General features: G+C 46.7%; 1 protein-coding gene across 4 annotated transcripts in view; it reads right to left on the reverse strand.

Moving 5' to 3' along the window:
- The window catches only part of LOC138285848 (uncharacterized), a 322,964-nt gene that overhangs the window by 191,723 nt on the left and 115,870 nt on the right, over window positions 1–15,371 (reverse strand). Inside the window, exon 1 of one of the 4 annotated variants that reach the window (XM_069226296.1) lies at window positions 13,290–13,489. The exons of the other annotated variants lie outside the window; for them this stretch is intronic. Coding sequence (XP_069082397.1) covers window positions 13,290–13,314 — 25 coding nt within the window. The 5' untranslated portion in view covers window positions 13,315–13,489. Of the gene's footprint in view, window positions 1–13,289; window positions 13,490–15,371 lie in introns of those variants that run through there. 4 annotated transcript variants of the gene reach the window in all.

Consider the following 15,371-nt stretch of genomic DNA (forward strand, 5'->3'; position numbering starts at 1 on the left):
GCTGCTGCCAACCCCTCAGACAGGTTTCTGCCCTCCTGGGGTCAAGCCAGGCTTGTCCCAGGATGGCAGAACAAAGGACTTCCTCTGAGAGAGGGTGTTACACCCTCTCCCTTTGTAAAATGGTGTGAAGGCAGGGGAGGAGTACCCTCCCCCAGCCTCTGGAAATGCTTTCTTGGGCACAGATGTGCCCAATTCTGCATAAGCCAGTCTACACCGGTTCAGGGGACCCCTTAGCCCTGCTCTGGCGCGAAACTGGACAAAGGAAAGGGGAGTGACCACTCCCCTGACCTGCACCTCCCCTGGGAGGTGTCCAGAGCTCCTCCAGTGTGCTCCAGACCTCTGCCATCTTGGAAACAGAGGTGCTGCTGGCACACTGGACTGCTCTGAGTGGCCAGTGCCACCAGGTGACGTCAGAGACTCCTTCTGATAGGCTCCTTCAGGTGTTGCTAGCCTATCCTCTCTCCTAAGTAGCCAAACCCTCTTTTCTGGCTATTTAGGGTCTCTGTCTCTGGGGAAACTTTAGATAACGAATGCAAGAGCTCATCAGAGTTCCTCTGCATCTCTCTCTTCACCTTCTGCCAAGGAATCGACTGCTGACCGCGCTGGAAGCCTGCAAAACTGCAACAAAGTAGCTAAGACGACTACTGCAACTCTGTAACGCTGATCCTGCCGCCTTCTCGACTGTTTTCCTGGTGGTGCATGCTGTGGGGGTAGTCTGCCTCCTCTCTGCACTAGAATCTCCGAAGAAATCTCCCGTGGGTCGACGGAATCTTCCCCCTGCAACCGCAGGCACCAAAAAGCTGCATTACCGGTCCCTTGGGTCTCCTTTCAGCACGACGAGCGAGGTCCCTCGAATCCAGCAACTCTGTCCAAGTGACTCCCATAGTCCAGTGACTCTTCAGTCCAAGTTTGGTGGAGGTAAGTCCTTGCCTCCCCACGCCAGACTGCATTGCTGGGAACCGCGACTTTTGCAGCTATTCCGGCCCCTGTGCACTTCCGGCGGAAATCCTTTGTGCACAGCCAAGCCTGGGTCCACGGCACTCTAACCTGCATTGCACGACTTTCTAAGTTGGTCTCCGGCGACGTGGGACTCCTTTGTGTAACTTCGGGTGAGCACTGTTTCACGCATCCTTGTAGTGCCTGTTTCTGGCACTTCTCCGGGGGCTACCTGCTGCTGAGAGGGCTCCTTGTCTTGCTCGACGTCCCCTCTTTTTCCTGACGCAATTTGCAACATCCTGGTCCCTCCTGGGCCATAGCAGCATCCAAAAAAGCTTACCGCTTGATTTGCAGCTAGCAAGGCTTGTTGGTGGTCTTTCGGCGGGAAAACACTTCTGCACGACTCCCCACGGCAAGAGGGATCCGTTCTCCAAAGGTAAAGTCTCTAGCCCTTTTCGTTCCTGCAGAAACCTCAGCTTCTTCTGTCCAGTAGAAGCTTCTTTGCACCCACAGCTGGCATTTCCTGGGCATATGCCCATCTCCGACTTGCTTGTGACTTTTGGACTTGGTCCCCTTGTTCCACAGGTACCCTAGATTGGAAATCCATCGTTGTTGCATTGTTGGTTTGTGACTTTCCTGCATTATTCCCCTATCACGACTTCTTTGTCCTTTGGGGAACTTTAGTGCACTTTGCACTCACTTTTCAGGGTCTTGGGAGGGTTATTTTTCTAACTCTCACTATTTTCTAATAGTCCCAGCGACCCTCTACAAGGTCACATAGGTTTGGGGTCCATTCGTGGTTCGCATTCCACTTTTGGAGTATATGGTTTGTGTTGCCCCTATCCCTATGTGTCCCCATGGCATCCTATTGTAACTATACATTGTTTGCACTGTTTTCTAAGACTATACTGCATATTTTTGGTATTGTGTACATATATCTTGTGTATATTTCCTATCCTCTCACTGAGGGTACACTCTAAGATACTTTGGCATATTGTCATAAAAATAAAGTACCTTTATTTTTAGTATAACTGTGTAATGTGTTTTCTTATGATATTGTGCAAGTGACACTTGTGGTACTGTAGTAGCTTCACACGTCTCCTAGTTCAGCCTAAGCTGCTCTGCTAAGCTACCATTATCTATCAGCCTATGCTGCTAGACACCCTATACACTAATAAGGGATAACTGGGCCTGGTGCAAGGTGCAAGTACCCCTTGGTACTCACTACAAGCCAGTCCAGCCTCTTACATTGGTGGCAGCGGTGGGATAAGTGCTTTGAGACTACTTACCACTCTTGTCATTGTACTTTTCATAAGAGAAAAATATACAAAACAAGTTCAGTGTGTGTACACATAGCTAAAAAGTTTTGCATTTCCTCTTTTCACTCTTTTCTAAAGTGCTGAAAAGTACTTCTAAACTTTCAAAAAGTTCTTAAAAGTTTAAAAAGTTTTTTTCTGTCTTTCTAAAAAGTTCAGAAAACTTTTTTCTCTTTTTCTATCACTTTAACTCTCTCTAAAAATGTCTGGCACAGGCCAAAATGTTGACCTGTCTAAGATTGCATATGATCACCTTAGCTGGAAAGGAGCAAGGAGTCTCTGCATAGAGAGAGGTTTGAGTGTAGGGAAGAATCCTTCCTTGGAATTGTTACTTAGCATGCTTAGAGAACAAGATAGGGCTAAAAGTGCCCCATCTGTTGAAAAAGTAGCTAATGGTTCCCAATCTGATCCAGGGACTCCCCCAGGAAAAGGTTCAGGAAAGAAACTTCTTAGCCTGCCCATTACAAGACAGTCTAGCATAGTTGTTACTGAGGTGGAGTCACATCATACAGATGATGTGCTCTCACATTACACTGTCAGCCAAGCTGTTAGGGTGCCCTCTGTAAGGGACAGGTCTCCTTCTGTTCATTCCCATCATACCTCTGTGTCTAGGAATGTCCCTCCCACCAACCCTGATGACAAATTGTTAGAAAGGGAACTCAATAAGTTGAGGGTGGAACAAACCAGACTGAAGCTTAAAAAGCAACAGCTGGATTTGGATAGACAGTCTTTAGAATTAGAGAAGGAAAGACAGAAGTTGGGTTTTGAAACCCATGGTGGCAGCAGCAGTATTCCCCATAGTCATCCTGCAAAAGAGCATGATTCCAGGAATCTGCATAAGATAGTTCCCCCTTATAAGGAGGGGGATGACATTAACAAGTGGTTTGCTGCACTTGAGAGGGCCTGTGTTGTACAGGATGTCCCTCAAAGGCAGTGGGCTGCTATCCTATGGCTATCATTTAGTGGAAAAGGTAGGGATAGGCTCCTTACTGTGAAAGAAAGTGATGCCAATAATTTTACAGTTCTTAAGAATGCACTCCTGGATGGTTATGGCTTAACCACTGAACAATACAGGATAAAGTTCAGAGAGACCAAAAAGGAGTCTTCACAAGACTGGGTTGATTTCATTGACCATTCAGTGAAGGCCTTGGAGGGGTGGTTAAATGGCAGTAAAGTTACTGATTTTGAAAGCCTGTATAACTTGATCCTGAGAGAGCATATTCTTAATAATTGTGTGTCTGATTTGTTGCACCAGTACTTGGTGGACTCTGATCTGACCTCTCCCCAAGAATTGGGAAAGAAGGCAGACAAATGGGTCAGAACAAGGGTGAACAGAAAAGTTCATACAGGGGGTGACAAAGATGGCAACAAAAAGAAGGATGGTAAGTCTTCTGACAAGGGTGGGGACAAATCTAAAAATGAGTCTTCATCAGGCCCACAAAAACACTCTGGGGGGGGTGGTGGGTCCAAATCCTCCTTTAATCAAAACAAAGAAAAGAAACCATGGTGCTATTTATGTAAAGTAAAAGGCCATTGGACAACAGATCCCAGTTGCCCAAAGAAAAGCACCAAACCTCCTACCACTACAACCCCTACTGCTACACCTAGTGTCCCTACTAATAGCAGTGGTGGTGGGAGCAAACCTACTAATAGCCAATCCAAGGGAGTAGCTGGGCTCACTGTTGGTAACTTAGGTGGGGTTGGTCTGGTTAGGGAGACCACAGAGGCTGTGTTAGTCTCTGAGGGGGCTATTGATTTAGCCACCTTAGTTGCTTGTCCCCTTAATATGGATAAGTACAAGCAGCTACCCCTAATAAATGGTGTTGAGGTTCAGGCCTACAGGGACACTGGAGCCAGTGTGACTATGGTCATAGAGAAACTGGTCCACCCCGAACAACACCTACTTGGTCACCAGTACCAAGTAACCGATGCTCACAACAACACACTTAGCCACCCCATGGCTGTTGTAAATCTCAACTAGGGGGGGGGTTACTGGTCCAAAGAAAGTTGTGGTAGCCACAGATTTACCTGTAGACTGTCTACTAGGAAATGATTTGGAGACATCAGCTTGGTCAGATGTGGAGTTGGAGGCCCATGCAGCAATGCTGGGCATCCCAGGGCATATTTTTGCTTTAACCAGGGCTCAGGTCAAAAAGCAAAAAGGACAGGGAAGCTTGGATCCTGGAACAATGGACCAAGTGCTCCCTAAAGCTAGGGCTAGTAGAAGCAAACCACTTCCTACTATCCCTCCCTCTACAGTGGATTCAACTTCTGAGGAAGAAGAATTCCCTCCCTGTGCAGAACCTACACCAGAGGAGCTTGAAGCAGATACTGCTGAGCTTTTGGGTGAAGGGGGGCCTGCCAGGGAGGGGCTGAGTGTGGCACAGCAAACCTGTCCCACATTAGAGGGTCTAAGACAGCAAGCTGTCAAACAGGCTAATGGGGATGTCAGTGACTCTCACAGAGTTTACTGGGAGGACAACCTCTTGTACACTGAGGCAAGGGATCCTAAACCTGGAGCTGCCAGGAGATTAGTGATTCCTCAGGAGTACAGAAAGTTCCTCCTAACTCTTGCCCAGGACATTCCCCTAGCTGGGCATCTGGGACAAATGAAAACTTGGGACAGGCTTGTTCCCTTGTTTCATTGGCCTAGGATGTCTGAGGACACAAAATATTTTTGTAAGTCCTGTGAAACCTGTCAAGCCAGTGGCAAGACAGGTGGCACTCCAAAGGCACCCCTTATTCCACTGCCTGTGGTTGGGGTTCCCTTTGAAAGGGTAGGGGGTGACATAGTTGGCCCCCTTGACCCTCCTACTGCTTCAGGCAATAGGTTTATCTTGGTGGTAGTGGACCATGCCGCAAGATATCCTGAAGCTATTCCTTTAAGGACCACTACAGCTCCTGCAGTGGCAAAGGCCCTCCTGGGAATATTTTCCAGGGTGGGCTTCCCAAAGGAAGTAGTATCAGACAGGGGAAGCAATTTCATGTCTGCATACTTAAAGGCCATGTGGAAGGAGTGTGGTGTGACTTATAAGTTCACTACACCCTATCATCCACAAACTAATGGACTGGTGGAGAGATTTAACAAAACTCTCAAAGGCATGATTATGGGTCTCCCAGAAAAACTCCGCAGGAGATGGGATATCCTTCTACCATGCCTCCTTTTAGCCTACAGGTAGGTACCCCAGAAAGGAGTGGGCTTCAGCCCCTTTGAACTTCTTTTTGGACACCCTGTTAGGGGTCCACTCACACTTGTCAAGGAGGGTTGGGAACAACCTTTAAAAGCTCCAAAACAAGATATTGTGGATTATGTACTTGGCCTCAGATCAAGGATGGCTGAGTATATGAAAAAGGCCAGCAAAAACCTTCAGGCCAGCCAAGAGCTCCAGAAGCAATGGCATGATCAGAAGGCTGTTTTGGTTCAGTACCAACCAGGGCAGAAAGTGTGGGTCTTGGAGCCTGTGGCCCCAAGAGCACTCCAAGATAAATGGAGTGGACCCCACACAATTGTTGAGAAAAAGGGAGAAGTCACCTATTTAGTTGACTTAGGCACTGCCAGGAGTCCCCTTAGGGTGCTCCATGTCAATCGCCTGAAACCCTACTATGACAAGGCTGATCTCACCCTGCTCATGGCAACTGATGAGGGACAGGAAGAAGACAGTGATCCTCTACCTGATCTCTTCTCTTCCACAGAACAAGATGCTCTTGTGGAAGGTGTAGTTTTGGCTGATTGTCTTACTGCTGAGCAGAAAGACCATTGCATAAATCTCCTAGATCAATTCTCTGAACTCTTCTCTACTGTGCCAGGCACCACTTCTTGGTGTGAGCACACTATAGATACTGGAGACAGCTTGCCTGTCAAAAGTAAGATCTATAGGCAGCCTGACCATGTCAGGGACTGCATAAAGCAAGAGGTCCAGAACATGTTAGAACTAGGAGTGGTTGAGCACTCTGAAAGTCCATGGGCTTCTCCTGTGGTACTTGTACCAAAACCCCATTCCAAAGATGGAAAGAAGGAAATGCGGTTTTGTGTAGACTACAGAGGTCTCAACCTGGTAACCAAAACTGATGCTCACCCTATACCCAGGGCAGATGAGCTCATAGATACACTGGCATCTGCCAAGTATCTAAGCACTTTTGATTTGACTGCAGGGTATTGGCAGATCAAATTATCAGAAGATGCTAAACCTAAAACTGCATTTTCAACCATTGGAGGACATTACCAGTTCACTGTAATGCCTTTTGGTTTGAAAAATGCACCTGCCACTTTTCAGAGGTTGGTGAACACAGTCCTGCAAGGGCTGGAAGCTTTCAGTGCAGCATATTTGGACGATATAGCTGTCTTTAGCTCCAGCTGGGATGATCACCTGGTCCACCTATGGAAAGTTTTGGAGGCCCTGCAAAAGGCAGGCCTCACTATCAAGGCTTCAAAGTGCCAGATAGGGCAGGGTAAGGTGGTTTATCTGGGACACCTTGTTGGTGGGGAACAGATTGCACCACTTCAGGGGAAAATCCAAACAATTATTGATTGGGTTCCCCCTACTACTCAGACTCAGGTGAGAGCCTTCCTAGGCCTCACTGGGTATTACAGGAGGTTCATTAAGAACTATGGCTCCATTGCAGCCCCTCTTAATGACCTCACATCCAAGAAAATGCCTAAAAAGGTATTATGGACAGCAAACTGTCAGAAAGCTTTTGAGGAGCTAAAGCAGGCCATGTGCTCTGCACCTGTCCTGAAAAGCCCTTGTTACTCTAAAAAATTCTATGTCCAAACTGATGAATCTGAATTAGGAGTAGGGGCAGTCCTATCACAACTTAATTCTGAGGGCCAGGATCAACCTGTTGCTTTTATTAGTAGGAGGTTCACCCCTAGAGAAAAGCGTTGGTCTGCCACAGAGAGGGAGGACCTTTGCTGTGGTCTGGGCTCTGAAGAAGTTGAGGCCATAACTGTTTGGCACTCACTTCATTGTTCAGACAGACCACAAACCTCTACTTTGGCTAAATCAAATGAAAGGTGAAAATCCTAAATTGTTTAGTGGTCCCTATCCCTACAGGGAATGGACTATACAGTGGAACATAGACCTGGGAGTAGCCACTCCAATGCAGATGGACTCTCCAGATATTTCCACTTAGACAATGAAGACTCATCAGGTCATGGCTAGTCTTATTGTCCTTTGTTTGGGGGGGGGGGGTTGTGTAGGAAAGTACCATCTTGCCTGGCATGTTACCCCCATTTTTCACTGTATATATGTTGTTTTAGTTGTATGTGTCACTGGGACCCTGTTCTCCAGGGCCCCAGTGCTCATAAGTGTGCCTGAATGTGTTACCTGTGTAGTGACTAACTGTCTCACTGAGGCTCTGCTAATCAGAACCTCAGTGGTTATGCTCTCTCATTTCTTTCAAATTGTCACTAACAGGCTAGTGACCAATTTTACCAATTTACATTGGCTTACTGGAACACCCTTATAATTCCCTAGTATATGGTACTTAGGTACCCAGGGTATTGGGGTTCCAGGAGATCCCTATGGGCTGCAGCATTTCTTTTGTCACCCATAGGGAGCTCTGACAATTCTTACACAGGCCTGCCACTGCAGCCTGAGTGAAATAACGTCCACGTTATTTCACAGCCATTTTACACTGCACTTAAGTAACTTATAAGTCACCTATATGTCTAACCTTTACCTGGTAAAGGCTAGGTGCAAAGTTACTTAGTGTGAGGGCACCCTGGCACTAGCCAAGGTGCCCCCACATTGTTCAGGGCCAATTCCCCGGACTTTGTGAGTGCGGGGACACCATTACATGCGTGCACTACATATAGGTCACTACCTATATGTAGCTTCACAATGGTAACTCCGAATATGGCCATGTAACATGTCTATGATCATGGAATTGCCCCCTCTATGCCATCCTGACATAGTTGGCACAATCCCATGATCCCAGTGGTCTGTAGCACAGACCCTGGTACTGCCAAACTGCCTTTCCTGGGGTTTCACTGCAGCTGCTGCTGCTGCCAAACCCTCAGACAGGTTTCTGCCCTCCTGGGGTCAAGCCAGGCTTGTCCCAGGATGGCAGAACAAAGGGCTTCCTCTGAGAGAGGGTGTTACACCCTCTCCCTTTGGAAAATGGTGTGAAGGCAGAGGAGGAGTAGCCTCACCCAGCCTCTGGAAATGCTTTCTTGGGCACAGATGTGCCCAATTCTGCATAAGCCAGTCTACACTGGTTCAAGGGACCCCTTAGCCCTGCTCTGGCACGAAACTGGACAAAGGAAAGGGGAGTGACCACTCCCCTGACCTCCACCTCCCCTGGGAGGTGTCCAGAGCTCCTCCAGTGTGCTCCAGACCTCTGCCATCTTGGAAACAGAGGTGCTGCTGGCACACTGGACTGCTCTGAGTGGCCAGTGCCACCAGGTGACGTCAGAGACTCCTTCTGATAGGCTCCTTCAGGTGTTGCTAGCCTATCCTCTCTCCTAAGTAGCCAAACCCTCTTTTCTGGCTATTTAGGGTCTCTGTCTCTGGGGAAACTTTAGATAACGAATGCAAGAGCTCATCAGAGTTCCTCTGCATCTCTCTCTTCACCTTCTGCCAAGGAATCGACTGCTGACCGCGCTGGAAGCCTGCAAAACTGCAACAAAGTAGCTAAGACGACTACTGCAACTCTGTAACGCTGATCCTGCTGCCTTCTCGACTGTTTTCCTGGTGGTGCATGCTGTGGGGGTAGTCTGCCTCCTCTCTGCACTAGAAGCTCTGAAGAAATCTCCCGTGGGTCGACGGAATCTTCCCCCTGCAACCGCAGGCACCAAAAAGCTGCATTACCTGTCCCTTGGGTCTCCTCTCAGCACGACAAGCGAGGTCCCTCGAATCCAGCAACTCTGTCCAAGTGACTCCCACAGTCCAGTGACTCTTCAGTCCAAGTTTGGTGGAGGTAAGTCCTTGTCTCCCCACGCCAGACTGCATTGCTGGGAACCGCGACTTTTGCAGCTACTCCGGCCCCTGTGCACTTCCGGCGGAAATCCTTTGTGCACAGCCAAGCCGGGGTCCACGGCACTCTAACCTGCATTGCACGACTTTCTAAGTTGGTCTCCGGCGACGTGGGACTCCTTTGTGTAACTTCGGGTGAGCACCGTTTCACGCATCCTCGTAGTGCCTGTTTCTGGCACTTCTCCGGGTGCTACCTGCTGCTGAGAGGGCTCCTTGTCTTGCTCGACGTCCCCTCTCTCTCCTGACGCAATTTGCGACATACTGGCCCCTCCTGGGCCATAGCAGCATCCAAAAACGCTTACCGCATGATTTGCAACTAGCAAGGCTTGTTGGCGGTCTTTCGGCGGGAAAACACGTCTACACGACTCTCCACGGCGAGAGGGATCCGTGCTCTAAAGGGGAAGTCTCTAGCCCTTTTTGTTCCTGCAGAAACCTCAGCTTCTTCTGTCCAGTAGAAGCTTCTTTGCACCCACAGCTGGCATTTCCTGGGCATATGCCCATCTCCGACTTGCTTGTGACTTTTGGACTTGGTCCCCTTGTTCCACAGGTACCCTAGATTGGAAATCCATCATTGTTGCATTGTTGGTCTGTGTCTTTCCTGCATTATTCCCCTATCACGACTTCTTTGTCCTTTGGGGAACTTTAGTGCACTTTGCACTCACTTTTCCGGGTCTTGGGGAGGGTTATTTTTCTAACTCTCACTATTTTCTAATAGTCCCAGCGACCCTCTACAAGGTCACATAGGTTTGGGGTCCATTCGTGGTTCGCATTCCACTTTTGGAGTATATGGTTTGTGTTGCCCCTATCCCTATGTGTCCCCATTGCATCCTATTGTAACTATACATTGTTTGCACTGTTTTCTAAGACTATACTGCATATTTTTGGTATTGTGTACATATATCTTGTGTATATTTCCTATCCTCTCACTGAGGGTACACTCTAAGATACTTTGGCATATTGTCATAAAAATAAAGTACCTTTATTTTTAGTATAACTGTGTATTGTGTTTTCTTATGATATTGTGCAAGTGACACTTGTGGTACTGTAGTAGCTTCACACGTCTCCTAGTTCAGCCTAAGCTGCTCTGCTAAGCTACCATTATCTATCAGCCTATGCTGCTAGACACCCTATACACTAATAAGGGATAACTGGGCCTAGTGCAAGGTGCAAGTACCCCTTGGTACTCACTACAAGCCAGTCCAGCCTCTTACATATGGTTTGTATGAGGTAGTGTGAATTGAAATAGGTTTGAACTAAGAAGATATTTATTTTTCATTTGTATGGGTTGGTCTGCTGAAAGACTTTTCATTTTTCTTTCGATTGGAGGGGGTGGGTAAATTTTCTGTCGCCTGCCTGACTATAGTGTTATTTTGTATACAAGTTACAACTCAGGTTGGAATTTTATGATGCGATATTGTGCGTGTTAGGGTGTGTTACGTTTATCTAAGTTTATCTGCATGTTTGTAAAGTGTATGCTTGTGTGATAGTTGACAGTGCTGTCGATTTCGAGGCGCTCTATCAACAAGCAGAAGTTGAGCTTCACATCTAATTTCCTGCTGAATATTGTGAAAAAAAGTGTAGATGTCATTTTGCCAATACTGAATAACGCTGTAGCCACCCAGGAACTGAACAATGCAATTTTTTTAGACCAACTTGCGTTTAATCAAGCCCTGCCCTCTTTTCTCACTCGGACATAACAACTGTGTCAAACACGAGATGATGCAAAGATTGGGTATTTGAGTTGTTCTTACCACCCTTATCAGAGACTTAAAGCTTAGAGTGATTTTGTGCAGCGATTAAATCATGCAAAATAGACAATTCTCATAATGCTGCCGCATTTCTAAAAGGTTGCAAAGTAAGCACAAAATTCCGTTTGCTACTCATTTAACCATCATAGTAATCATGCTAAAGTAAGATAACAATTTGTGTGTCGGATACCAACCCCATCAGCACGCAGTCAGGGTCCGATTGTTAAACTTGTATCTCTACTTAAATTTCATGAACATGTCCAAAACACAAATATACTATTTTCCTTTATCTTTTTCATTTGATTTCGTTATAAACTGTATACGTTACATCAATCTTTAATCTGGCTTTGAGTGCACATACTTCAAACTGACTCATACATGCTTCATGCCACAATCTCACGTAGTGTGTAGTCCTCAGGTTGAGTCCAAGGACACTCGGGGTCGCCTCCTGTCATTAAAGGAGGCACATGTAACACCGGCTGGGGTATCACGTGCCTTAGACTAACATGATGAGGATTAAACATTAAGGAGGGACAGGTTGGACGAAGTGCTGGGTACGTCTAAGTGGGAGGGGCCAGATGACTGGCAATGAAGGCCCAGGATGGAGTTTCCCGTCTGGGTCTGGTCTCTCCACGAGTGCTCATCACCAATTGTGCGTCGCTAGTTCAGTCTATAGTTAGAAAGTGGACAGGCTAATTCTCTTTGCCTTGTTAGAGTTCTGTCGTTGATATATAGCCTCAAAGACCATGAGTGTGATAGGTCGACCCTGAATGAGTCTTTTTAGGTCGAGCATAGCAGCGCTACCGACGTGTTGTTATGTATCTGGGCTTTGAACCACGCCCACCGCACGCCCATCACTATTACTTGGTCATGGCTTGCCTTCAACAATCCTTTGCTTTCGGTGGTAACTGCTTTAGATTTGTCCCTCCTTGGGGCGGTTTAGTTACCGCATTACACATCGCCCATGTTACGTGGCTAATTGCACTTTTGCAGATACGTTTGACTGCGAGCGAACTTCTTTTTCCTTTTGTGTGCTGCTTCACGCTGATGCTGTGGCACTTTGAATTGGCACGCTTATGTGAAACTGTATTACTTTTCATTTTAAATTTGTGTGGCTAGAAAAGTCAGGTTAGGAGTCTACAACGCTAATAAGCTCTAACTCGAGCAAATGCAAGATCCGGTGCATTGCAAATGCTTGTTTCCAGCTTATGTCCATGTCCCAAAAAATCATCACATGTGGCCAGCAGCAGTGTGGTACCCACGCTACTCTGTCCGGTGTTTCCATGAGGAAGTCCTGCACACATCATCTTCTGTCGCTCGTTTCTTATCCTTTGATTCTCTATTCCTATTGCTGATTCTTAGAGGGCCAGATTCCTCCTGAATTCTGTTCCCTCTGGTGCAGTGCTTAATTTGTGCTTATTGTTTCCAGTGCAGAGCACTTATTTTTGAGGGCCGGCACTTATTTTTCTGCCTCAAGCATTTACTGTAAGCAAAAAACACATATGGGAAAGATGGAGGAAGAGAAAAACGAAAAAAGCGTCACAATGGGAGAAAGCAGAAAGCTGCAAGAGTGAGCTGAGGGGGCAGGGAGTGGCTTTATATGGATTGAAGAGCCCCGAGATGGCTTCAGGATTACGCTGCCTCAGTATTCTGTGTTCGCACAGTTAATTGCAGCAGCTGCGTGTTTAAGAGAAGGGCTTTGGGCACTGGCACGTTTTTATTACAAATTAAGCGCTGTACTAAAGCACATATTTACAGCCTAATTTGTGTTTCCCTTGCACCACGCAACGTGGTGCAAGAGCGACACAAATATTAAGGGAGATTTATGAAGCCACACAAGCAGTGGTGGCTGGTGACTGAAAGCAGTGGTTGGGCACAAATACAAGACGGAATTGCACCTTGTGAGAGAGCCTCACTACCCACGTATTTCCATTCACCTACTCAGGTGACCTACCCATTTACTCATCCACATTGTCATCCACTGCCATTCACACAACTCTTATACACAGACACCCACATTTTCTCAGTCACTCTGTGCCCTGCAAACACATTCAAAGAAACACACATTGCCTCACCCATCCAGTATCCAGCAGTTTCAGTGATAAAAGGTACACGTTTATTTGAGCTGCAGATTACATGTTTAATATGACATATCACGTCATTAGTCTGCAGAAGAAATAAAAAATAACTAGCCATGATAAATTACTGGAACCATTACTGCCTTTGAGAGACAAAATCACCTACAGAGGCATTGAAAGGAGAGAACAGATTTTTTTCTTATTGTCTGTAAAAAAGATAGAGCTCCAACTTACTTGTGTGCAGGGTTGTCTTTGGCATATTTATGACTTGAGGTCTTCAGGTCACACTCCTGTCTCCCAGAGAGCCCTAGATGGAGTTATTTATTGTATTTATTCCATTTCTCTGCCACAGACTGCTTGTAATGCAGGAAAAAGGGATTTTCTTTGCACACTGCCACATTCTTTTAATAAAATGTGACCTCTGGTATGTAGACCCTTCTGATCACACCCCACCATTTGAGTAAATAGGAAAGGGTGGATAATAATATCGAGTGACATGAAGTTTTCAGAAACCCGGCTGAACAAAAAACGCTCCAGGCCGTTTACTATCAGGGCTTCTGGTGGAGGAGATAAGCCAGGGCCGTCACTATGTTCTGAGAAAATGTAAGGGATTTGCGTGGGCAAGCACTGTCAGCCCTACTGTGCAGCTTCCAGCCACATACTGATGCAGGCGCAGTGGGCTTTTCAAAGTGCACAACTTTCACTCGGAAAATGTTGTGCAGAAAATGTTTTACTTTCATCATGTAATTAAATATATGCTTTATTGGAGAGGCCAGAAAAGGCTAGGGGCGCAGCCCCTTAGCCCTTGAACACCAGCACACAACTGCACACAAGGTAAACTGGTATGGCCATACTTGGCTTCATAAATCTCAAGTAACATGATAAAGCAAAAATTACTCTGCGCCAGGGAGGCATTTCCAAGGGTGTTGCTTGGGTGTTCCCACTCAAAATGGATTTTGAAGCTTTCCCATATTTACAAGAACTTGGCACCTGGGAATGCACCAGAAAGGTACACCTCCCTTGGAGAGGCGTAACAAGGAGAGCTATCTTTAGTTCTCCTCTTTTTTTCTCTTTCCATGTGTGCTGTGCTCTGCAGCACACATAGAAGGAGGCAAAAGCCTCTCGGGATTGTTTTTTGCAGGAAGGTATCTCTTCCTGCACAAAAACAATCCTGTATGGGTGCCTGCGTTGGCGCAAGGCAGCCAAAACGGCACCAGCACAGGGCGAAAGGATAGGAATGCATCATTTGGATAAATAGCGCACATTCCTGTTCTTTCTGTGTGGGCCAGGGCAGGGCTGCAAGGTAACAACATGCTGCACTTCGCGACAAAGTCCATACATTTGGGCCTCATTGACAGTGCTCTCAGAAAAAGTTGTAATTTATACGAGTGACTTACATGACAGATGCGATTCAGAAAGTCAGGCGTGTCAAAATAACTCATGCAAAACCTGACATCTTTAAGTTAACCATAATTAACTGAGGAGAAAGTACTGTTCTGTTTTCGCAGGCCTGAACTATGGGCAGTGCGAATGTGTGGGATTTGAAAGGGGGTAACAATGAGAAAAGGGGATGTTTGAGCACTGGTCAGCAACAATGAACATGCATTGTGCGACAGCCCACAAAGTTTAGACCTTGGAACTGTTCACATATGTTTTGAAATGCACATTTGTTGTGATTGGGTAGCAAGCCTATCTTACTGCGATTATAAGGAATTGTAGCTTTACTGTGTGGCCTGTGCCTTGGACTACTCTGTAACTCCAGCGAGCGATGGTACAGTGGGTGAACTGTAACCTTACGCGGTGCTAGACGGGGAACCAAAAGCTGCCCCTGCAAAAATGTTCAAACCAGACCACTCCCGTCCTCCTCTCTCATTTCCCTCTTCTCTCTGTTTTTTCTCTCTCGTCTAAAGCACCCTTGGTACAGAGTGGAGAGGGGTTGGGGGTGGGGGCAGAAAGTGGCAGAAGCGCCAGCAGCAGCCCTATTTTAAAAAACAGCCTCTCATGGCTGTGCCCAACGGAATAAACGGGCAGTCCGAGTTTATTATTCGCCTTTTCAGCACATTCTTCGGGATGCTTCTCTTCCTGGTGACCGTCTCCTTGGTCAACAAGCCGAACAATGGAGACGTGTACAAGACTGGAACTCTGATAGTCAGTAATGATGCTTTTTTTCCTGACATCCCCCCACCATGGTTTTGAGTTTCCTGTGACATGATCAGAATAAATGACAACCAACTACTTCCATAGGGAACACTGCTCACCTATGCACATTCCAACCATACATGAAACACAAGTGTAGCCCTCTTGTGTGCACCTTCC

The sequence above is a fragment of the Pleurodeles waltl genome, chromosome 3_1 (assembly GCF_031143425.1).
Source record: "Pleurodeles waltl isolate 20211129_DDA chromosome 3_1, aPleWal1.hap1.20221129, whole genome shotgun sequence".
In the NCBI taxonomy this organism is placed as follows: Eukaryota; Metazoa; Chordata; class Amphibia; order Caudata; family Salamandridae; genus Pleurodeles; species Pleurodeles waltl.